Consider the following 26,645-nt stretch of genomic DNA (forward strand, 5'->3'; position numbering starts at 1 on the left):
AATACCTAGGTAATTAATGTATTGGGTTTTATTGTTTAATTCTTGCTTAATTTGTCAACCATAGAAATCTAAATAACAAGACACATAGAAGTGCTATAATGTCATAATTCGTATGAAAACCGCTGTCGCCAAAATCAACACATTTATAGTAGAGCCATTTTAATAGGCAACATTTGACAGTTCAACAAAATTCAACAACGTAACCTAGTAACGACAACATTGAATAACATGATATTTCGTTTTGTTAGAACTGCACATTTGCTTAACTTTTTTCAATTACGATTACATATTTATTATAATAATGACCGATATAAGTAATTTTAGGATTTGATTTTACTGATAAACCATTCTAAACATAATAAACAATTTCTGATTTAAAGAACTGACGTCGCTACAATGTTGTGTCAATAAACCTTTTTTCTTTTTAAATACCAGAGACGTTACTCTAAAAATCGAAATCAGACATCTAGAATCGAATGCATTGATTACTTGGGAATAAAAATTATCATAAATTATTGACATGTGTTTCAAGTTTGATTGACAAATGTTTCAAGTCCGTATCGATTAATTCACTTTAATCGATGTTTTTATGCAGGTTACCACCCTATGAAGATAAAATTGATAGACGTCAAATGTTGCCTATTAAATTGGCTCCTTGGCTCCACTATAAACCGATACATACACACAAGTAAACTATGCATTTTATTGGACAGCTTGATTTTAGTGAAAACTAACTTAAATATTAAATTAAGCTTTTTAATATGTATCCTAACACACGACTTTACGGTTTATTTTAGAATAACATCCCTAAGTATATGAGACGTTTTATTTATTTTTGCTCCAATACGAAAAAATTCGGCTTTCGGAGGTTGTCAATTTTCAATAGATTTAACTTTGAACATAAACTCAAAGAAATAAGGTTGAAATTTGTGTTAAACGTTATAATAAGAATGGTCGACTGTGTCATTCATTGTTATTTCGATTACTATGGTGGCACTCGTAAGGGCGCGTTCCCACTATGTCGTAACGACTAATTTATCGTTCGACGACTGTCATCTCTACCTGTTCCCATTATAACGACTGTTTGTCGTCAACATTTTTTATCGTTTAGCGACTGTCGTATCTAGCTGTTCCCATTGGATCGCGACGACATTTTATCGTTTCCTGGCAGTCGCTTTGTCGTTTACACATCATAAGCAATCTACAAATCTAGTCGCCTCTGCGTTCGCTTGGTGATTACTAGTGCGTTTACTCTCCTGAGTTCAATGGACGTCATAGAGTTGCCGTCCACGATTTTTTTATCGTTTTACGACTGTCGTGTTTGCCGTTCCCACTGTCACGACAAAGTGTCGTCACTACAAAAACTGTCGTATACGACAGTAAATTGTGTCGTTCTAAATGTGAACACCTCCATTTAAACATATAAGCCACGACACTTAAAACTACACGATTATCTGTCGTCACGACACGGTGGGAACGCGCCCTAATACTTGTAAATTATTACGAGATGTGAAGTGATTGTAAATTATACGAATGACCCCCTGGAGTGGTGAAAGAGAGGGGATTGCAACTCTCAATTTTTTCCCCTTGTCCCCATGATTTTTGTACGGCGTTGCGGAATAATGGATTAAAAGCAATAAAGAAATAGTATGACACAGATGCCGTACATGGTCAAATGACCAAATTTACCCCCGGTAACTCTCGGAAATTAAATAAAAATTCCGACTTTGTGGACCACCATTTTTGTACGGCACTGAGCGGTTTCTTATTATTTTTAATGGATCTATCGATGGTTAAGAATGCCGTACAAAAATATATGACCAAAATTTACCGAGTCTACCTGTACTTTTCAATTCTCATCTGCACTCAGTTGGACAGCTTACAAGTGACGGCATAGTGATGAATCTTATTATTTTATGCTCTTCTATCGTTCTAGATATGTCCCCTGGTGGTTCATTTGACCCATATTTTTTTCCTATGCCGGCTTGTAGTCTAGTAATGAAATTATAATACTAATTATAATAGGTAGGTACCTATAGGCGCGTAGATTGAAGAAATAAAACAAAGCTTTTAGTAAATTACTCATTTATTTCTATGCCAATAAACACTACCCTAGTTATGTTATAGTAATATTATAAATGCGAAAGTTTATGAGGATGGATGTGTATGTGTGTTTGTTACTCTTTCACGCAAATACTAATGAACCGATATCAATGAAATTTAACACACATAGACGGTAACTTGGATTAACACATAGGGTAGGTTTTATCCCGGAATTCTCACGAAAACGGGAATTATGCGTATGCTAAGGGTTTTTCTTTGAAAAAGCGGGCGAAGCCGCGGGCGGAAAGCTATTCTATACTAAATCTATCGCATTGCGGAGCTTCAACAAGTTGTAGTTGGTTAAGATTTTCTATAAAGATATAAAATTTTATATCCGCTGATACCTATCTTTTTCTATATATAAAAAAGAACAGTCGAACATCATCAACATAATATACAATTTAATACGCTGAGCAAGCATGATTTAGCCTTATTTAACATTTAACATCAATAGAGATTAGAGACTACCTTCTATCAAAAGTGATTACTAAAAATATTGTTCAAATCCTTCTCGAACATTCGAGACGTTTCAAATTGTTCTAGAACAATCGAATCAAATTTCGTTCTAGAATGTTCGACGACTAGTAGAATGTTCAACGGCTAGTATACTCTCGGCACTGGCGGAATGGTTTGCACTTCGTCATCGAGGGTCTTGTCAATGACCGGTCGGTATGAGATGGTCACTTTCCCCGTTGCCAAGTCGACGGTCGATAGACTATGCTTGCGCCAGTGCTGTTCTATTGGCTTTGGTTTCTGAAAAGATACAAATTACAATTAAATAAAACAAAATATTTTACGTAATGTATTTTCTTGTGTTTGATTTCACGCAAATATGAATTAGATACTTGCGGTCCACCCTGGATACGCCCGTGCACTAAACCCGTGCATATCTATATCTATATTATATAATAAAACTAAGTCGATAAAATGTGCGTGCCGATAAAACTTAAAAAGGAGTCCCGACACGATAAAGGGACTTATGTGGTGTGATAGCCCTTTATCCCCCCTCGAACAAGAAAGTTCCCGTTTTAATCTAAAGGGAATGTTTTTAAAGATATAAGGGACTTTCCGACCCTTCAACTTGGAAATTAAGTGCAGTGGCGCCATCTGTTATCAAATATTTGAACTTCGGAGACTATACACTCCAATAGTCATAGTGTATAGTCTCCATGGTTGTGAGCCATTGTAGCATGTGTAGTAGTGGCGCGAAATTTAAAATTCCAATTTAAATAAAATCTTTAGTTTAAATTTTGTGTATTTATACGTCATTATTTAACGTATATTTTGGAGTTAAAGCGACATAAATTTAGTTATCCAAATTAGTTCTCAAAATATTTAAAAATTTAGGTTTTTAAATTTCGCACCTTTACTACTTACATACTTACGCTACCGCTACAGAAGCTAGAAAGTACCCGTTTTAATTTAAAGGGCGTGTTTCTAAACTTTCCAACCCTACATAGTGGCGCCATCTGTTATCGAATATTTGAACTTCATTCAGGACAACGATTGTTTGGGTTGCATTTCCAAAAGCATTGCGAGCAATTGAAGCATGTGTGGTAGTGACACGACATTTAAAATTCCAATTTCAATAAAGTCTTAAATTTAATTTGTTGCTATAATAAAGTTATTAAATTTTGTGTATTTATACGTCATTAGCTAACTTATATTTTGGAGTTAAGTACAAATACTGCAATTAACAAAAAAACATGAGAGTTGAATTATCAAGAGATGAAACAACAGCACAATTTGCTAAAATACTTTTACAAATCGGCGAAGGTACATACATATCCTACTGACCAAACGACCGGCCTCATTGAACTTAATAGTGATTTATGTAATAATAGCGGTCCGCCCCGGCTTCGCCCGTGGTAAATATTTCGCAATAAAAGGTAGCCTATGTTCTTTCTCAGGGTCTAAAGATTGTCTGTGCCAAATTTCATCAAAATCGGTTAAGAGGTTTATGCGTGAAAACAATACATACATACATACATACATAATTACAAACTTTTCCTCTTTATAATATTAGTATAGATACCACATAGCCACTACTGAAGACGAACTAATCGACAAAATTTATCCAAATATTATTCAGAACTATAGGTACTAATGCAGAGTGGTTATTTCAAAGAGCAATTTTGGCCACTAAAAATAATATTGTTGACGATATCAATTTTAATATTCTAAAGAAAATACCTGGTGAAGAGAAAATATATAAATCGATCGACACGATGGTAGGTATCTATTGAAGAAAGTGTCAACTTCCCCACTGAATTTCTAAACTCTTTACAAGTACCAGGAATGCCATATTACACTGCCTTCGTCTGAAAATTGGAACTCCAATCATACTACTCAGAAATCTCAACGCCCAAAATTATGTAATGTAACTAGAATGATCGTAAAACAGCTATCGAATAATATCATTGAAGCTGAACTTATTTCTGGAAAGACCAAAGGACAGACAGTATTTATACCTAGAATACCTCTGATCTCTTCGAAATTGCCATTTCAATTTAGAAGTCTGCAGTTTCCAATAAAATTAGCCTTTAAGGCTTTGTCAGACAGGACGCGTACTTAGCGCGCGTCAGAGCGTTAAGTTGACGCCGCGATATGACGCTAAGATGTGTTCTACTACCATCGTAGAATACCGTCAAACAGAGCGCCGGCGCTAGCAGTACGCAACGCTCTGTCGCGGCGTTAGGACGCTTTAACGTCGGGTGTTGTATTTTTTTACAAATTTTATTTTAGCGTCGGAGTTAATAGGCGTAAAATAATAATAAAATACTGCATAATGACCGAAAATTTGATAGAATTGGTTAGAAAATATCCATGCTTATATAATACGAAGGATAGATCATATAAACTATAAATATATATAAATGAAGGCAAAATTGTGGGCACAAATCGGAGAAGAAATTAATGAAACTGGTAAGTAAAAATTCTTCCAACTCCGGAGTTAATATCACTGTACCTTGTTTTGTTCGTAAGTGATAATTATGTAAACAACATGCAGCTTTAATAATATCAATTGCTGTGTCCTAACGCGCGCTAAAGCGTTCTGTTTGACGAAGCCTCGCGCGACGTTAAAACAGGACGCTGTAGCGCTACTACGCAGCGCTAAAATACGCGTCCTATCTGACAAAGCCTAGTTTTACAATTAACAAAGCGCAAGGACAAACTTTAAAATATTGTGGCATTAACCTCAAAGAATCCTGCTTCTCTCACGGTCAGCTATATTATGTAGCTTGCTCAAGAGTAGGAAATCCGAAAAATTTATGTAGGTATATATACTCCGGACAATAAAATGAAAAATGTTGGCTATAAACAAGTATTGTAAATAATGAGAAAACGTTTTCAATAAACTTTTTTGAAGTGAAAACTTCTTTAGCGGCGTTGAGCACTTTTTCTGTAATGGGTATAAAATCTTAAACTCGCGTCAGGACACGTGACCTGATCGAAAAAGCGTAAGACGGATACCATTCCAAAATATCAAACATGCTCAACGTTAATACTCAAGTTTTCACTTCTGCCGGCACTCCCCCAGTGCAACCCGTCTTTTTTTCGACTCTACCACGTCATCTCATATCAACTCCCGGGCGAAGCCGGGTTTTTTAGCTAGTGTACATATAAAATATTATGTACCCAGTATAAATACCTAGCACTCAGGGATCCTGTACATATCCAACAGTGAAACAATTTTTAAAACGGCCCCGTAGTTCCTGAGATTAGCGTGTTCAAATAAAATAAAACCGGCCAAGTGCGAGTCGGGCTCGCGCACAAAGGGTTCCGTAGCAGCAAATATAATAAATTACAGTTAAATCAACCTATCTCAAAAACTATAAGAGATACTTTGATCAAACCAAAAATCGTTGAAAGAGTTAATTAGCATGCATCACCTCTATTTTTTTTAGAATTTTATACCCCGTAGTTATAAAAATAGAGGGGGGGGGACATACTTTTTACGACTTTGAGAGCTGATATCTCAAAAACCGTTCACTTTAAGAAAAATGTTTTTTAGAAAACTTTATATCATTTTAAAAGACCTTTCCATTGATACCCCACACGGGTATGTACATCGAAAAAAAAAATTTCATCCCTCAGTTACATGTATGGGGGGCCCCACCCCCAATTCTTTTTTTTACTATTTAGTGTCATATTTTTGTAGCGGTTCATACAACACATATTCCCATCAAATTTCATCACTGTAGTACTTATAGTTTCCGAGTAAATCGGCTGTGACAGACGGACAGACGGACAGACGGACAGACGGACATGACGAAACTATAAGGGTTCCGTTTTTGCCATTTTGGCTACGGAACCCTAAAAAAACTGTTCAGCTTATAAGAATTATAAAACTGTGTCTCATTTTATTAGAAATAGATTTTTGCTTAATAAGTATACTTATATAAATTAAGGTAAAAAATATCATAACCCAAAGTATCATAAAGAAATAAAGCCTATGAATTATAATTACCGCTAGATATTAGATAGGTACATAATAATAGAAGTACAGTACTCCAAAAGTAATAATGCGCATAGAAATCTTCGTCACTGTTCGGCAACTGTCATTTTCCCGGAGTGTCCGAAGATGATATGTATATAGAGTGGTTAAATGCATTTTCTTCATAAATAATTTAGTCAAATTATGGGTTTTGTGCTAAAAGAAATTAATAGGTATTTATTTGTTAGTAAAGATTTTGTTTCGATAATTCCTTGTAAGTAAATAGCGAGGAGAACCCCACGATTGCGAATATATCTTTGTTGGATTGATTTACTTGGAAATTTTTATAGTACTCTTAAAGTATCTTACTGAAGCTGGTGTAATGATGGAAGAAAAGAAGGTTAAAATAACACAAAATTTATATTGTATAAAATATGGTTTTCAAACACAGGTTTACATTTAAACCATATAAATCTAATCATTAAAATCTCAGTTCAAAAGTAAAATTGCAGTACTGATCATTCTTCAATATAACAATTACAAAAAAATAAAAACAATCAAAATCAGGGATTATCTTTATTTCTGACATTTTAGATACATCGGAACTTTCATTAAGCTCTTCTTCATTTTCACTTTCCCTACTGCATCGACTAATTCAATTCACCTTTAAAAACAAAACCAAGAAGGGTAGGTATGTAATAGCAGCTCTATATAATTCCACACAGAGAGAACACGTGCAGTCACCACCAATATTTAAAGACGACTGACGGATTTTTGAGATTTTTGACTGACAGGCTACCGTCACCTACTGCCCGACTTGTTTTTGATTGTGTATGACCGTGAATTGACTTCTATTTTCTTTTGAACAAGGTGTAAAATGCAAGTGCATTGTTTAGGGCTCTTACGATTAAATGATTCGAGTGTTTTCGGAAATACGACAATTAGCGAAGATTTGCATGCGCATTATTAATTTTGGAGTACTGTAAAAAAGTGACACCTTTCTCACTCTTGTAAGTATAATTTAATGTACCGTTAGCAAAAGGTAGGTAACACAAAAAAATACGAAAGAAAAATAATAATTACTTAGGTAGTTATAATAATAGGTATTATTTATACCCACTATTACTCAAATCACAATATATAAAAATATACCTACATCCAATGTAAAATAATTAAAATATTGGTTCGCAAAAATCCAATAGCATAAATAAAATTCAACGTAAAATATTATTCTCTCTTCAACAAGGTCGCATTGCAAACGCGGGCTTATTCGATAACCAGACACAGCATAGCTTTTACATCGATGTAGACTCATAACTATTAGCGTCACAACATTTTGCTTCACAACACAATAAAGGATAACGCACACTTATCCGAAACGAATGCGTCGAACGAAACGAATAAAATTAATTTTAAAATTATTTAAATAAAATCTAATGAAACCTCGCAAACTTGGCCGCATCGCATCCGGCATCGTCCGTATCTGAAAGGACCTCAGTATCCTAATATTTTAATTCGGATAATGATTTAAATTCACGTTAATTTGACTGACGTCATTATATTTGGAGTAGCTGATGCGGTTGACTCTCCCGAGGTGCTCGCATTTTTAACCGACTTCAAAGAGGAAAAGGTTCTAAATTCAACTGTATTTTTTGTGTTTTTACATTATAGCTTTCGACTTGGTGAAAGAATTTTGATGATTTAAAAGCTAATTGACTTTCCGGTTGGGTCATTTAAATATTGGATTAGTAATTTGTTAAAAATAATTAAACAAGCTGCGTACGAATAGCATAGAATGCATTATTTAGGAGTATAAAAGACGATATCTTCAGTGCGGTCGATTACGGCGGATGTGTTTGCGAACCTTTCTTAACTTCGACGCGTTCGGTTCGGATAAGTGTGCGATCACCTTTAAAACGCGGGAACTATTCCATAACCAGCCACTAAATTGTGTTTACATCGTTGCGAACTTGCAGCTATATCGAAACAACATCGCTACGAGCAAGATCGCTTCAATATCGCGACTCCTAAAGGTACGGACTATTCTGTATACAGTTTAGTATCGAATTGGAGTTACATCGATGCTACATCGAGTCGTCGTTCTATAGAAATCTCGTAGTAGTAGTTATTATTGTAGAGTGGGCGGAGCTTACGTTCGGCTTTGTAATATTTTGCTTTTGCGACTTAATATTTATAGTTTATTTTGCTCGTTGTATTGATTTTCATATTGCTCGCCTCATAAGCGAAGCGTTGAGGTGGGTACTACTGTCACTTCGCGCAAAACATCTGATTTTTCAAACTTAAAATGTCTTTATGTATCATACATTGCACTTGTAAGATAATACATACACACGTACATATTAAGAAAAAACACTATTTTTAACGTTCATGATATTTTTGATGTCATTTTTGTTATTTAAACTAGTTAAAAAACAGTTTAAAAAAGTTCTGTCTTGGACGTCCGTGTGTCTGTATGTGCGGATCTTTTTTCTTGTTAACACGATAGCGACCGAAATACTTTACTAATCGAGTCTTTTTTTCTCTCTTACGCTTGAGTATGCTCAGGAATAGAATCCTTTCATTTTTCAGGGTCTGATTCGATGTGGTTTAATTGTTATTAAATAAACAAAAATAATAATTAATAAATATTTATTAAAAAAAATTATGAGGCGTGCACTTTTGGATTTTCCAAATTATTTCTTTCTTGTATGATCTTGAAGATAAGTTTTTGTAATGTGTATTGTATTGTTTTTCATTGTTAATTTTAAAGTTAATGTATGTAATAATGTAACTTTTATTTTATTGTACCGATCTGATGGAGCCTGCTGGACATGGGTCCTGTGCTGTTTTACATTGAGTGATACCTGAGTATTTTTTTATATTTTGTGAAGTTTTCCTACTTCATACAAATAAGTTGAGTCTTATCTATCTTCTCTTATATATAAAAATGAATGGCAAAATGTGTTGGTAAGCGCATAACTCGAGAACGGGTGGACAGATTTCGATAATTCTTTTTTTATTATATTCCTTGAAGTACCAGGATGGTTCTTATGTAGAGAAAATATAAATATGTACTACGGACGAAGCCGGGGCGGACCGCTAGTCTTCTTATATATAAAAATGAATCGCAAAATGTGTTGGTAAGCGCATAACTCGAGAACGGCTGAACCGATTTCGATAATTCTTTTTTTATTATATTCCTTGAAGTAAGAGGATGGTTCTTATGTATAGAAAACGTAAACATGTACCACGGGCGAAGCCGGGGCGGACCGCTAGTATCGAATACATATTCATCTATGACTGATCGGTTGGCTTGGTTGGTAGTGGCCCTGCCTTGAAAGCCAGAGGTCGTGGGTTTGATTCCCACCCTGGGCATATATTTTTGTGATGAACATAGATATTTGCTCTGTGTCTGGGTGTTAATTATCTATATAAGTATTTATTTAAAAATTATATATGTATGTTTATCAGTCATCTGGTTTGAATAACACAAGCGTAAGCTTAGTATGGGATCAGATCGTGCCGTGTGTGAATCAGATCAGATTGTCCTGTCCTGAAATATACTAACAATATAAATTAGAAGAGTTCGCGCTAATTCTTACACCGCTGTACGAAATTCCTGACTGCTATAGGTTATGTAACTAGGTTATACCTGAGTGCAATTAGTTATGAAGGTATTTTCCACCGATTACTCTATCTACCACGCTCACCTGATCTGTAGTAGGCTTGCTATAATCCATTTCATCCTCCCGCTTCGGGAAGTCATCCCTGAAGTGAGCACCACGGCTCTCCCTTCGATTCCTCGCACAGGCGACCACCTGCACAGCCGCTTGCAACATGTTCTGCAGTTCCAGGGTTTCGATCAGGTCGGTGTTGAAGTTCGGTTTGCGGTCCAGCACCTTGATGTCCTTGAAGGCGTCGTACCATTGCGATATCTCTTTTTGAGCTGAAAGTAGATGTTTTTGGATGAGGGATAAAGTTTAGACCGTGTGTAGATGATGACTATTATGAAGTTGACTTTCTTGTTTGTGGAGTAGGTGGATAACCAATTATTGTTAATAGTTTCCTTGTGCGCGCTTTTTTCATAACGAAAATAAAATATAACTAGTAGCATTATATAATTGGCTCTTTTATGAGCATCGTACCTATACATACCTATATATGTACTATTATTAGTTGATGTTGTCTTTGTGTTTTAATACGGATGGATTATAAAATACTGATAAAATTGTTTGTGGCCACCTGCTGTAAGTTCAGTGTGTCAAAAGGGTGAGGTTCATGACTGATCATAAATATTGTACATCTATAGGTATGATTTAAGTTTTTATGGGTTTATTAACATTTCTTATATTTCGATAAATACTGAAATATCCCGTGACTTCACCCGCTTTGTCTTCGACCTTATAAATTAAATGCCTTCAGTATCACTCTCTGTTTTACTTTCTTTTAAAAACCGTACAAAATCTGTTGCGTAATTTTCAAAGATTTAAGCATTCATATAGAGTCGGCCAGACAGCGACTTTATTTCATACTACGTAGTGAAGCAGGATATTATCTGTGACCGAACTGACATTTCCCTAAGCGCTCTTCTTTCTCCAAGCTATATTTTGTAACCTTCATCCAACAGTTTCGCCTCCCTGAAGACGCCGCACTTGTTCTGCATAGTTTGCCGCATGTTGAGGCGAAGCTCGTGCGGCATCACGCTGCCACTGCTGTTGCGAACCTTCTCGAAGTTATCAATTGATGCGTCGCAAATGTTCTGCAATAGTTCATAGTAGTTAAACAATGTGTACGCTGTAGGTTAAGGTTAAAACGTAAATTTTAAGATGGTATTGATCACAGCGTGGATATGTTATGGATTTATTGTTCATGTTTCTCTTTAACTACTCTCAAGTACGAATTCTACAAGTAACGATCGAGTTTATTTAAAACATTTCCTAAAATTATAAATTATAGCAAACATTTTTATACCCGCAATTTTTATCAAACGCTGTCATACTAGTCTTCTCGCTCCTTTGCGTATTCTTTTCCAACGATCTATAGATGAAGGCATCTTTCCAAATTGCTGGAAAGAAGCATTAATAATACCTATTCATAAAAAAATTCCAAAAAATGTATAACAAACTATAGAGGGATATCACTGCTGAATATATTCGCAAAAATGTTAGAAAAATTAGTATACCGACAGATTTATAACCACACTATCAGCTGTATTCCTTCCGAGCAACATGGATTTATTAAATCGCGCAATGTCGTAACTAATCTACTTGAATTAACACATTACATAAATAATAATATGAATAACCGTGTTCAGATCGACGTCATATACACAGATTTTGAGAAAGCTTTTGACAGGGTTAGCTACAATGTCTTAATGCGTAAACTTTTTGCAGCCGGAATACGGGGAAATCTTCTTAGGTGGACAGAATCATAATAATAATAATAATAATAAACACTTTATTGCACACACAAACAAAACAAAATCAAACAAAAAAATACAAACAAAGTAATATAGAGCGGTACAAAATAGGCGGCCTTATCGCTAAGAAGCGATGTCTTCCAGGCAACCTTAGGATATAGGAAAAGTTTGAATAAAAATAAACAATTGAAAAGTAGAAGGAGCATAGCGAAACATAATATAAGGTGCAAATAAAAGTAGTAAATAGATACATAAATACAAATATTAAAATATACATAGCGAATAAAGAAAAAGAACAGGATAAATCATAAAGTAACTAAGTAAGATAGATAAGAAAGAATGAAACATTTAAACGTCAGTTGTGAAGATAATGCTGTTTGACTTGATATTTAAAAGAGCTTATAGATTGAGCTTTCCTGATGTTTAATGGGAGCGAGTTCCACAACCTTACAGCTTGCACGGTAAAGGAGGCATCGTAAAAACGGGTTTTGTGAGCGGGCATGCGAAGCGTAAGGTTGTCCAAGGAGCGTAGATCGAGTTCATGGGAAGAACCCAAGAACACGAATCTATTTTTAAGGTAGGATGGGGATCTAGGATCAAAAAGGATATTGTAAAGAAGGGAAAGGATGTGAGCATTCCGGCGAAGTCGGATGGGCAGCCAATTGAGTTTCGAGCGATATTCGGAGATATGATCATATTTGCGCAAGCCAAAGATGAATCTGATTGCAAAATTTTGAAGTCGTTCTAATTTATTAAGTAGCTCCTCATTAAGGTCTGGAAAGCATGCATCACCATAATCAAGGATAGAAAGCAACAGAGACTGCGCCAGCACAATTTTCGTAGGAACAGGTAAAAAGTTGCGCAGTCGACGTAAAGAGGAAGTAACTCCAAAAACCTTACGACTTACTTGTTTAATGTGTTCAGTCCAAGACAAGCTTTGATCAATATAAATACCGAGATTTTTAACAGAAGTACTATAAGGAACTGGGACTCCATCGATCGAAATACGAGCCAAATCCGAAAAACAAATCTTTGAAAGGAAATGAGAACTGCCTAAAATTATAACTTGGGTCTTTTCAGGGTTTAATTTGAGACCATAGGCGTGAGTCCAGTCGACAATGGATTGAAGATCAGTGTTGATGCGAGTAATCGCTTCTTCAAGATTTTCCATTGACGAATGGGTATAAATTTGTAGATCGTCTGCGTACAGATGGTAGAGAGAAGATAATTTAGAAGAAATAGAGTTGATAAAAATACTAAAAAGGAGGGGTGACAACACGCCGCCTTGAGGGACGCCAGCAGAAACATCAGACCAAGAGGAATAAGATTCATCTACTCTAACGCGCTGCCGACGACCCTGCAAGTAACTACGAAACCAACCAACCACCGCAGGAGATACGTTAAGAGAACAAATATCCGAAACAGGTGTCAATCAGTCGTACTGGGAGGCTTTAAATCCAACTTCGTCGATGTAACCTCAGGAGTTCCTCAGGGTTCACATCTCGGTCCCTTATTATACAATTTATATTTATTCGATATTGTTAACTGCTTTTTGAATTCAAAATTCTTGTTGTATGCCGACGATAAAAAAATTTTTAGGAAAATAAACACATTAGAAGACTGCTTTTTACTTCAGGAAGACCTAAATAGACTCTCGAATTATTATAAAATTAATAAAATATCCGTAAATATCCAAAAATGTCAAAAAATATCATTCTCTCGTAATAAATCTATTATATCTTTCTACTACAAAATCTGCGATGAAATTATTCCGGCTGCTACAACTGTGAGGGACCTTGGTGTGATCCTTGATGAAAAACTTTCTTATAACATACACATTGATACAATAACCCAAAAGGCATATAAAAATCTAGGTTTTATTCTTCGCCAGGCAGATCCGTTTGATGATATCCTTTGTCTTAAAGTAATTTATTTTGCATATGTTCGCAGCATCCTCGAATTTGCTAGTGTCATTTGGCGTTCAATATATAAATGCCACATCGAGAAAATAGAAAGGCTTCAAAAGATTTTTATTAAAAAATTAAGTTTTAAAACTAAATATTTCTCAACAAATTACCCAGAGGCTTGTTTACACTTTAATATTAATACCTTAGAAGATAGAAGAAATCTTATTGATATGATGCTATTGCATGATATCGTAAGTAATAAGTTTGATTTCTTATCAGCGCTCTCAAACATCAACTTTTGCACACCTACTCAGAGAACTCGCCACACACCCCTATTCCATGTACCGGCTGTATCAACAAATTATCTTAAAAACACACCGTTTCTTAGAGTTCCCAACGTTTACAATAAAAAATTCTCATCTGTCGACATTTTCCACTTATCTCGCGCTAAATTTAAAACTGCGATCCTTGACTTGATTAATTTAGAATATAAAAAATAATTTGCATACTTAGTTGAACTATATCTACATTCAATGTACCCACTCATACACACTCTCTTTCACCCACACACAACACACACATTCACACACACACACACACACACATACACACATACCTGTTTTGGGTTGAAATTTGCTATTTAATTATAATAACCAATTCCAATTTGTATAGTTTTAAGTACTTTAAGCACTGTTTTCTATTTTTGTCACTTAAGTTGAACTGATAATTGGTGTACCTTGTTATTGGCGTACTTAATTATTAATTTACTATTTATTGTATTATAAGCTGTAAGGTATCTTTTTATAAATAAAATAAAAAATAAATAAATAAAATCTTGAAACAAAAAAGTGTCAAACGTAAATATTTGAACTTTGAAGCCAGTAACGTGCAGTACCTAACCGACCGTGTACCGTGAACAAATATTTGAGCTTTTCACATAATATCAATTCGACTAGAGAAATTTAACATACAATTTATCGTGCTGTGTTTTATTCTTTCTCTGCAAATATTCTCAACAAGTATTATAAATTGAAATTTAATTTTAAATTTACGTAATTGTTATAAGTACCTACCTTCTATATAATAATAATCGTACCTGAGGATCATTAATAACATAATTGCCAATATGCAACATTTTACTAATGTAATTCATCTGAGAGTTAATATCTCATTTCCGAAATCAGGGAATTTCACTAATTGAGTTAAAATACATGTGGTTAAAGCTATCCCACTTCAAACGGATAAAGCCTTCACTTCATTACAAAATAGATTTAATGCGATTGCATTATGCGTACAACATTAGGTATTACATTATTTTATAGCATAGGAGCTTTCTACTTGATATTAAAACCAGTGCCCTTACACTGCAACTCTTTTTAGTCATTGAATGCATGCTTGTCAATTTCTTTTGAGAACAAAGGCGCTTTTCTTGAACGCAATGAAGTCATATTGAACTGCTTGAGGTGACAGACACTGTCATCGCGCGTCTGTCAAACGCGTGAAGTTTTACTCTTAAGTTTTCATCAAGTTTTCTTAGTTTACGTGCTAATTTCTTAATTTTTTTAATTTTTTATCTTTCCTGACAGTAACAATACTACTTTTGACTGGTGATTCTATGACAAGAGTGAATAAATTCTATTTATAGAGACGTCCAACTTAACCAACATACATCATTCAACGTTTGTTGTTTTTCCCCGGGTTTAGCTATCTTGCCAATGTTCACGCCGACCGCCTTCCCGAAGACCACTGTGTCCAAGATGGAGTTTGCGCCGAGACGATTGGCCCCATGACAGTTACTGACCGCTTCGCCGGCTGAATGAAGACCGGGTATCACTTCATCAACACCGTTCTTATTTATAATAGCCTGTGTAACATTTTCGTCATAATCAGATCATTATGTTTTTACTGTAGAGAAACATATTAATTACACTTATCACACTTCCAATGTCCCTGGCGCGGGCGTTGTGGGTGCTTATGGGCGACGCTGAACGCTTACCATCAGGCGTCGCGTCTGCTCTGTTGCCTCCTCTCTCATAAAAAAAATAAGTATGAGGGTAACATATTATCAGTGAAAATTGATGAAATGAAATGAAAACAAATTTATTGCATCTTAAACACATGGAAACATAACATTTAAATACAATAATAAAATTGGCAATTAGCGGCCTTATCACTTAAGTATAAGCGATTTATTAATAAGATTCTAGGGCGTAGCGTATTAGTAAAATTCAATATAAGAGCAACAGCAAAGGTAAACATTAATAATCGCCTACGGACCCACGACAGCAAATACTCCCCAGTACAATAATATTATTAACACGTTCACTGCGGCACCTAAAATGCCAAACTTACCGTTGTTGCGGCATGTCTTCCATACTTCACATCGGCAAGTTCACCACTATGCGTCATGAGCCATTTTTATCACATCGCACCTTCTGACTTTGAAGGTTAATAATTTCATGAAATTTCAAGATATTTCAAAAAAATTTTTTTCAGATAATAGTATATATAGTCTAGGATATACCGCATAAATAGCTTTTAGTTTGACCCAATAGTTTAAAAGATATGAGGGAAAATGTAAACCCCTGATTTTGTGAAAAATTATTTGCCATCCCGCACTGCGTTGATACGGCATGTTTACAGAAATAGCGATGGGAAACACTGTAGAATAAAACATCGATATCGATATAAATAAATTTTGTATATTTCAGTTGGTTTGTTAACAGATAACTAGATCGTCGATACAAAAAAAAACACATTTAAAACAAGGTACTTGATAGAGTACTATCAGGAAATTGTTCAGTAACTTTTGTTTTAATGTTTTATATTATTTTCACAACTGTCATCACATTTTTGCATTTATGCTACGAAATAAAAGAAAGTAAAAAAACTAAAGCTTCTAAGGTATCATTGTCATTTAAAAAAACTCAAAAGAAAAGTGCTTCGGTGCTGGTGCATCACTATGCGAGACTGACACGCGGCGCGCTAGCAGTACAGTGCGGCATGAGGTGCTTGTCCATGGCAAAATATTTGACATGCCGCACACAATAGAAACGGTTTCTTTTCTATGCATTGTGTCCAATATTTTGCCATACGATTTTTAAACGAAATTGAGTCCTACTTTAAACTGTGATCACAAAAATATATTTGTCTCTTTTCACCACGGTGAAAACTGCGATTTCGGGCGCCGCACTGTGGTGTAGTCGCTGATGGCCCGATACTGGACATGCCGCAGTGAACGTGTTAACCAATGTACATGTGACAGAGACATCAAAGCTTGTCAGCGCCCATTTGCACAGGCCTCTAACCAAACAAGCTAATTTCAGGTATTGCGTTTAATATGTTACACGATTTGATCAATATCAGATGTTCAAAGGGAAATGTTATTGCATTTCCTAAAATTCTGATATTGGGCCACCGCAATAGCGGATGAGCAATCACAGGATTCGTCAAACAATCAGTGTCAATATTAGGAAAAGCTGGCCAGATCAAAGTAAATTACCAGTGGGCCGGAAGCCACATTAAGTACACACAGTATGTAATATGCTAAACGTTCATGAATTATTGGACATCCTCATTTCAACCGTTATTAATGTCCAGCATAGTACTGCCTAGGGCTATTGACGAAGTGCCGTTGTAATTCTAAGAGAAATTGTGTACCTATAAATAGTTGGCAGAAGTTATTAAAATCTGCTTTTCCGCCGAGCTATAATCTTTATTTATTTCCCACGCACCTCTCCCTTATAGTTAATTGCGATGCCACCCATTGTATAATGTACTGTGGGTATAATTGGTACAGGTTGGGTGTAAACATCAGCTCCCGTGAAGGTGTAGGCCGTCTCCGATATTCCGGGAAGCCGTTCCCTGATCACTTCAGCTGGTAGATGATGTAGCTGGAGGTACATGTGGTCCTTCTTTGGACCTACTCCTCTTCCTGGAAGTAGTTTATGATTAGCAATTTTGCCAATTTACGATAGGACACAAATGTACCTGTCTAAAGTTTTGTGTGATGTAGGTAAAGTTCTTTAGAGAAATCATGTATTAAATGATGAAGAAGATTAGATAAATTTTTGTAATATGAACTTTAACATAATAGCAATAAAGGATTATATAAATGAACCGGTAGCAGGCGTATGAAAGCGAAAGTGCAAGGATAATCAATATTTGCAGTACATTTACACACTACTGAGTGAATTAAATTCACACTGTGTTTTTGAAAGAAAAGTAACAATTTCAGATGCCATGTAGATTCTAGTAGGCAGAAAGTTTCCAAAATAACTTTCTATATCTCAATAATTATCACAAGACTGTTTGATTTTTTAACCTTGTCGAATCTCCGTAGCAATAGACCGAGAGACGACATCCCGACTAGCAAGATCCTTGGCTTTGGGCGCATACTTCTCCATAAATCTCTGACCCTCGCTGTTCACCAGGTAGCCGCCTTCACCGCGACAACCTTCCGTCATGAGACACCCGGATCCATACATACCTAACAACCAAATCATATGCAAATCTATCCATTTAAAATCCAATAATGATCTAATCCTGAAAACAATTTTGTTAATAGGTTATTAATTAGCATAACTGTTACATGCGGTTTGGGTTTCCATGCAGGATTTGTGGAATATTACGAAATAATGATAGATAATTTCGGTTTATTATTAACTTAGTCCGATAGAGTTATTAAGTAGTGGTATAATCGTGCGGAATTTGCCCGGGATTCGAACGCATAAACAGAGTAGGTACTAACAGCAATATTTGATGCGGCTTGACGGAACACAGTGGGGTTTTGGTCGGTAGGAATCCGACATAACCCACGGCCCCTTCCCCGGAGGCCATGGGTATCTATGCAAGATTTCCCCACTTTAAAAAAAAAAAAAAAAAAAAAGGTACTAACAGCAATATACGAATACCGTACTAATTTGAAATTAATTATCATAAAATATAAATCGTTTATACAACTTTTTTTATTATATTCCTTGAAGTATGAGGACGGTTCTTAATTCTTATAAAGGGAAAACACGAAACAGGGGCCATAGAGCAGAACAACATCCTAGGGCAGCTTCTATCAAATAAATAAAACTATACCAGTCGGATGGAACTGTATGAACTCCATATCCTGCAGTGGGTATCCGATCCTAGTGAGCATGGAGCAGCCATCGCCGGTGCACGTGTGTGCTGCGGTGCACGAGAAATACATCCTGGGGTACCCGCCGGTCGCTATCACCGTGTTTTTCGCTTGGAACCTTAAGATTTATATACATAATTAGATATAATTAGGCTAGACTTTTGAACGATGTTGAAATTATGATGAGGTGTGAGTCGATTACACTATGATAGAAATCGATTTCTAGATGTGTCCAATTATTTTGAAATATACCTGCTTACTTGATCTGATAACTTCTAAAATCATAGGTACCATTGATTTTTTTCAATATAAATATTTATGAGCTTTCGAAAATTAAATAGCTATCAATCATCTTGCAACATGATGAACTATAAAGACTTTTTTCAAACAAAAGAGATAATTTACAATAAACTAAGAAATAGGTACGCAATTTGAACGCTTTTTTAGATATTTTACTTCACCTATGTAAACTAGTATCGTCCATGTCCAAAGCTAGTGCGCCGACCACCGCGCCGCCCTGCACAAGAAGGTCCAGTACGAAGAACTCCGTAAACAACTTGATGTTCTTAAACTTCGTGCTATATCCGTACAATGTGTGCAGTAACGCGTGACCGGTGCTGTAAAAGAAATGGCTCAGTTACAGCCATTAATATACTAACAATCATTCGTTCTTAATTAAGTTTCTAAATATATAAGATATTATCTATAGTTCCCAATTCCAATGCGATGATTTAGATGATAAAGATTATACAAAGAAATATTTTCATACTTCTACGTTAAAATTTACTTTAATCTTTATTACAGAATCCTAAAAAAATTGAAATACGTTGCATCTACAAAACTCCAAAATGTACCTATATCTAAATGTCCGATTTCCGATGTAGGTAAACTAGATACCATTTTTAGCTTCAAATGTCCAATTGTATTTAGTTTGCCATTAATAGTAAATAGATAATATGCTTATTCAACTATTATACAATTACGAATAACAAAAATAACAATGCACATCATATTTGGTCTCACATTACAATCATTGTTTGATGACAGAATATCGACAGCAAGAAATTGATACGCGTCAGTAGCCTAATTCTGAACGACAATCAATACTCTCGCCGACACAGACATACAAGCTTGAAATATTGGTTAAATTAAAATGAATTCTAGTATATAATATAATGAAAAATTTTAAACCCCTTTGATGTCCAAACGTCACGTAACGTCAATTGAAACGTGAACCGAACGGATCGCTCTTTTATTTTTCGACGTGACCAAAAATTAGGGAGGTTCTCAACACGTGGCTTTAAATTTATGTTTTTTTTTTGTGTAAGCCCACGTGCTTAGTACGCTTGCTACCGTCTAGCGAAATGTTTATACTTGTGCCTAAGTCTTTGATTTTTACTATGCATCTTATGTTTTCTTGACTAAAAATAACATATTATTTAAAAACACGGCGTTATTTTGTTTATCCAAAAATTACTATTGGAGCATTGGAATGTGTAGGTATACTGATTGAATCCATACTAATATTATAAATGCGAAAGTAACTCTGGCTGTCTGTCTGTTACTCAATCACGCCTTAACTACTGAACCAATGTGCATGAAATTCTGTATAGAGATATTTTGATACCCGAGAAAGGACATAGGATAGGTTTTATCCCGGAAATCCTACGGGAACGGGTTTTTCTTTGAAAACGCGGGCGAAGCCGCGGGCGGAAAGCTAGTAATTTATAAATGAACCATTACATGAACATTTAATTGAATGTAGCAAATTTTACGAAGCATTAATTTGTAACAAGCATTTCATACACAGACTTTTTAAAAGCAGATTAATTTTAAAACATATAAAGACGAATGCATGTTCAAATAAACAAGGAGATGGATATTCGAAAATATTAAAAAAACACATTTTGTCAATACATCGAACTCAGTTTTCAATAACGTATTACAGCAGAAATACACTTGCGGACCTATTAACAGGAACATCCAAAGGACGAAAATTAAGAGGAAAATTCTAACGAAATTTTGGGCTTCTTGGCTGGCTTTCCTCACCCTTCCAAGAACATTCATTTATTCCTTTTGTCAAGGTATTTATTTCCTTTAATTTCTAAGACCAATAATCATACCTACATGAAACAAATAGGACATAGCTTACAGTACTCATCTCATAATTTTACTATAAAAGATCTTGTACATGAGAACTATGTTCTATTCTTGTAAATAATATAAGACAAGTAGAATTAATAATTAATTTTGTGACTTATTAGACTACAAGCCCGCATAGGACAAAAATATGGGTCAAATGAACCACCAGGGGACATATCTAGAACGATAGCAGAGCAAAAAATAATAAGATTCATCACTATGCCGTCACTTGTAAGCTGTCCAACTGAGTGCAGATGAGAATTGAAAAGTACAGGTAGACTCCGTAAATTTTGGTCATATATTTTTGTACGGCATTCTTAACCATCGATAGATCCATTAAAAATAATAAGAAACCGCTCAGTGCCGTACAAAAATGGTGGTCCACCAAGTCGGAATTTTTATTTAATTTCCGAGAGTTACCGGGGGTAAATTTGGTCATTTGACCATGTACGGCATCTGTGTCATACTATTGCTATACTGCTTTTAATCCATTATTCCGCAACGCCGTACAAAAATCATGGGGACAAGGGGAAAAAATCGAGAGTTGCAATCCCCTCTCTTTCCCCACTCCACGGGGTCATTTGACTAAGTACGGCTTCGGTTCCAAAACATTATCTAGCACTCAAAAGTACTATTAAAAGCAATGCCGTCAAAAAATAATTGTTCTTTTAAATGTATACTAATAATCATCTTAATTTCATCGAATTCTTGATATAAAGAGCTGTAAGGTCATTTGACCCTGTACGGGAACTTTTTTTTTAACATGATATTGTAAAATTCAATTGTTGTATAGTATTGCCGTTCAAAAGAAACCGTTCTAAAAAAAGTTATAGAGAAATGCAAAACCAGAAATTTTGTTAAAGTTTAAACATCGTAGATTAATGAAATATAATAGTTTTCTACACTTTATCCGTTGTTTTAAATAGTATTAACATAGATAAATTAGGAAAAAACGATGCCGTACATTTTTGTGCAGACCACATCTTTTAGGCTGATGAAAGCGACGAAAGCTACAATTTTAAGGGTGCTTTATGGCCATTTGATACAGTACGGCATTAACATATTTTTACCCAACTACGGCAAAGCAAAAGGAGGGTTATGGTTGTTTACAGGTCATGTATGTATGTTCATCTATTCCCTCGTAACTTCTAAACTACTTATCAGAATTCGACAAATGACATATCATTAGAAGCGTCTGAATTGTTCACTGGATAACCAGCGACCAGCTAGCTAAAGGCCATATGGGGTTTCACAAAATCTAATGTGGCGCCCTCTAGCGGACAAAACATACAGAGTAAAAAAATAAAGTTAAGATAAATATGCAGTATTTGGTATCATTTGAAAGCGCTTTACTTGTACATTTTGAATATGTATATATTACTAGCATTTGCTTGTGACTTTACCTGTATTCATGGACTGATTGCATATAATTCACATCTTTTCGTTCATAGCTTTTTTATTAGTTCATCAATTTAACAGAGTCCATTCCACCTGACTCCGACTTTCCAAGGTGATAATTAACCACCTCGAGCTTCTTAATATTAATGTATATTTATATTTTATTATAAAAATATAAAGCAAACATTTCGTTATATGGATTTTTTTCTTTTTCAGTTTTTTCCCCTTTGAACCAACGAAAATGTACGGCACATGAAAAAATATTATCTATGCATAAAATACTTTAAAAATAAATTTATTTCGTGTTGTGTCAAATGACCCCCTGGAGTGGGGAAAGAGAGGGGATTATAACTCTCGATTTTTTCCCCTTGTCCCCATGATTTTTGTACGGCGTTGCGGAATAATGGATTAAAAGCAGTATAGCAATAGTATGACACAGATGCCGTACATGGTCAAATGACCAAATTTACCCCCGGTAACTCTCGGAAATTAAATAAAAATTCCGACTTGGTGGACCACCATTTTTGTACGGCACTGAGCGGTTTCTTATTATTTTTAATGGATCTATCGATGGTTAAGAATGCCGTACAAAAATATATGACCAAAATTTACGGAGTCTACCTGTACTTTTCAATTCTCATCTGCACTCAGTTGGACAGCTTACAAGTGACGGCATAGTGATGAATCTTATTATTTTTTGCTCTGCTATCGTTCTAGATATGTCCCCTGGTGGTTCATTTGACCCATATTTTTGTCCTATGCGGGCTTGTAGTCTATATCTGTTTTTCTCCTAACTTAAAACTATTTCTGTATAACTTTAGCATTATGTAGTTTTTAACAATTTATTTTAAAAGTAATGAGAAAGCCTTGCGTTCCGTTAAATATGTTTTTAGTGCACTCTCTCGGTGGCTTTTATGTATTCGTCGCGTTCAGTTATAACACGTTACCGGACACATTCATTTTTCCACTTTCAGGATAATATTTTATGAACCAGACTTCCCATATCCTCAGATCGATTTAATTTTACACATATGGATGTCCTACGGATGTACCTAGATATCTCGTCTTATTTAAGCGTTCCTTTTTGAAAATTATTATTTATTAGTTATTGTTTTAACTATTTATTAAATTAAATACAACAAAAAGGTTTTTTTTCTACACATTTGAATGTCTCGGTCGTTTGGTCGACTTGAAGGAAAAAAATACCTAAGCTTTTTGTACTTGTTATTGTTCTATTGTAAAGCAAAATTGAACTAAGAACTAAGACACTAAGAAAACCCATAAAGTGCTCTTATTGTAAGTGATATCTGGCTTTCAATTTATAAAAGATTGAATAAAGCTAGATTCTGTAGTGGAATTTTAATTGGATAATATTGCTCGTCTTCTTCCGTAAGTGTTTTAAGTTTTAAGAAGTATTTGCACAGGAAATATTGTAATACTGTGGTAACTACGAGTCTAGTCTAGTCTGTTTATTAATAAACATATCAATGTTTTGTTTAATTTGAAGCATTCGATCATACCGGTCAGCAACACAGCAAGTGCGTTTAGCAATCTCCTTGCCTTGCATTTTGGTTCCCCCGCCAAAGGACCGCTGGTAAATCTTCCCATCTTGCGTCCTGGAGAACGGCATACCCATATTCTCTAGTTCGTACACGCAGTTCGGCGCGTCTCGGGTTAAGTGTTGAATCGAATCCTACAATAATATGTGTTATTAGTGACTGAATTTCATAGAGACATAGAGTAATGTTGAAATAAATTGATGTCTGATGATATTATACCTGCAGTTATTTTATTGAAGGGTAGTACAGCAAATCTTCGAAGGCTAAAAATGACTTTGGGTCCATGCACCACTTTAGTAAGTAAGTAGGTAAGTAAAGCAAATTTACAACAATACGTTTAGAGCAAGCGCTAATAACAATTGTAATAATATGGTAGTTTTTGTGAGTAAGTTGCGTTCAGTATTTTATAACGTGTTGAATAAAAACACTCACTTGATCTCCAAGCCAGTCAGATCCTTTAACCGTATCATAAAAGTGCCATCTCCAATCATCTTCATGCATACTGCCTGAAAGATGATGTATTATTAAGAATAACAAGGACAGACCACGAATTTTCATTTGTTTAAGTTACGTATATGATATTCTAAATCCGTGAAATTAACAAGTACAATAATTTATTAAGGCAAAGGTCCATATAAAATTACCACAATTATTAATTAATAAATTATAAAAATAATTGTTGTTAATACGTCGTTGTTTTTAATACAATAATTAAATTTTTGTTCATTATTCGAAATTTTTTATGTTATTTTATTTTATATTTTATGATTTAACATTTCCTATATAATAAATTAATATAATATAAAAATGAATCGCAAAATGTGTTGGTAAGCGCATAACTCGAGAACGGGTGGACCGATTTCGATAATTCTTTTTTTATTAAGTACCAGGATGGTTCTTATGTAGAGAAAACATAAATATCTACCACGGGCGAAGCCGGGGCGGACCGCTTGTAAATAATAATTACTGATTAATTAGTAAATATCTATTAATAGTTGACCAGAGAACAAATTAATTTCAGTCAGTTCCACGAATTAATATTTTCAGTGATGGTCAAACTGAATTTTCGATCTAAATTAAAATACGTACACGTGCAAAAGTTTTTATTAATAGTCCATCAATTAACCTTTCCATCCTACTTATATTATAAATGCGAAAGTAACTCTGTCTGTCTGTCTGTTATGCTTTCCCGCTTAAACCTCTCAACAGATTTTGATGAAATTTGGCACAGACAATCTTTAGACCCTGAAAAAGAACATTTACCATTTAACTTTTACCTTTAATTGCGAAATATGTACCTCGGGCGAAGCCGGGGCGGACCGCTAGTAACAAATATGCGTCGTATTTAAAATCTCGTGTCCCCATGTGGGGTAGATGTATTTACTATTTTTAAATATTTTTCATTGATCAAATTTTTGTACGGACAAGTAGGTGATCAGCCTTTTGTTCCCTGCCGGACTTAGACTTTATTCTTCTTAGTGTCGACGAGGAATCGAACCCCTTGGTTCTACGCCCACGTGATAACCACTGTACCAATGAAGCAGACAAACTGTCATGCAGTAATGCTGCAGGGTTTCACCGCGGGAAATATCTGGTATTTCTCTAGCTCTTTGAAGTTATATCACCGCCAAATATTATCAAAATCCATTCTATTCTTTTCCTGTGAAAGAGCAACAAACATCCATCCTCACAGACTTTAGATATATTATTTATAGATAATATTAGTCGCTCATTAGGCACCTATAGATGCGTTCATGCCACCCTGAGCCGCGATGGTATGTGATCTAGTTGGGAACAGCTTGGAGACGAGCGCCACGGAGAACTTCTGTTCAGCAAGGGATATCGCCGCTCGGAGACCAGCACCGCCCGCCCCGATGACGAGGCAGTCGTACGTGTGATGGCTGATGCTGTAGCTCCCTGGCCTGGAGCATACTGGAAGAGGAACGTGTTAATCAACGATTGCACGATAAATTAATTGTAAGATATTAATTAACTCAAAAACTACTCTTGATTAGAAAGGTACTACACCTTTACCAAGTAAAGCTGGCTATTTTTTTTTCGGGTCTTACATAACATGTAGGCACTTATCTAATTAGCTTATGTTTGTGTGTAAGCTTTCGATGTTTCAATAGCTTATGTGCTTTCTCATATTTTCTTGCCATCAGGCTTAATCATTGCCATTTATCTGCATTAACTCAAAATAGGAGTAAGATTTGTTTTGTTTTTTTCAAAGAGCTTAATGCTTCTGACTTTAAACATACACATCAACCTTTTAATAATAAAATGAACAAACAGAATAAGCCTTTCGTCAATTGGAAGCACTCACTGGACCGTTTGTTACCTCTATCATTAGTTAACCTTTTATAAACAGACCACTATGTGGTTTCACTTTTAAAAGTGGTCATGTTAAACAATGCTTTTAAAACAAACCGCATATAGATGATAAAATTATATCAATTAATGATGTCAAAGGCGACTCCTCCGCAAATTTCATAATTATAATTTTCTGGAAAATATAATAATAATTTGGCAACCGTTAATAATTCATATT

At 35.1% G+C, this 26,645-nt stretch overlaps 1 protein-coding gene across 2 annotated transcripts; it reads right to left on the reverse strand.

Annotated features, from left to right (window-relative positions):
- Positions 1-2,701: 2,701 nt before the first annotated feature.
- LOC149491513 (succinate dehydrogenase [ubiquinone] flavoprotein subunit, mitochondrial-like) lies at positions 2,702-25,865 on the reverse strand. Of its 2 annotated transcripts, none has more exons than XM_089694942.1 (11): positions 25,835-25,865; positions 24,527-24,600; positions 24,056-24,228; positions 19,457-19,612; positions 18,956-19,113; positions 18,192-18,356; positions 17,602-17,801; positions 15,537-15,731; positions 11,156-11,300; positions 10,243-10,487; positions 2,702-2,847 (listed from the first exon to the last, which is right to left on the reverse strand). In XM_089694942.1, exons 1-11 carry the CDS (start codon positions 25,848-25,850, stop codon positions 2,704-2,706), a joined length of 1,671 nt encoding a protein of 556 aa, XP_089551068.1. In that variant the 5' UTR covers positions 25,851-25,865; the 3' UTR covers positions 2,702-2,703. The 2 variants fall into 2 exon arrangements, with proteins under 2 accessions (XP_089551068.1, XP_089551060.1); XM_089694934.1 differs by having other exon boundaries at positions 2,702-2,856; positions 10,252-10,487; positions 25,835-25,850.
- Positions 25,866-26,645: the final 780 nt, after the last annotated feature.

The sequence above is a fragment of the Colias philodice genome, chromosome 1 (genome assembly GCF_061535455.1).
Source record: "Colias philodice isolate Cphi_HAF_F1 chromosome 1, ilColPhil1 Martin Lab GWU primary, whole genome shotgun sequence".
Taxonomy (NCBI): domain Eukaryota; kingdom Metazoa; phylum Arthropoda; class Insecta; order Lepidoptera; family Pieridae; genus Colias; species Colias philodice.

Bases quoted from the DNA above. Each gene is read 5' to 3' on its own strand.
- LOC149491513 (XM_089694942.1), bottom strand. The intron at 17,802-18,191 runs GTTAAAAAATCA...AACTACTTCCAG, and splicing joins TGCTACGGAGATTCGACAAG to GAAGAGGAGTAGGTCCAAAG. The intron at 11,301-15,536 runs GTATGTTGGTTA...GAACTATTGCAG, and splicing joins AACAACAAACGTTGAATGAT to AACATTTGCGACGCATCAAT.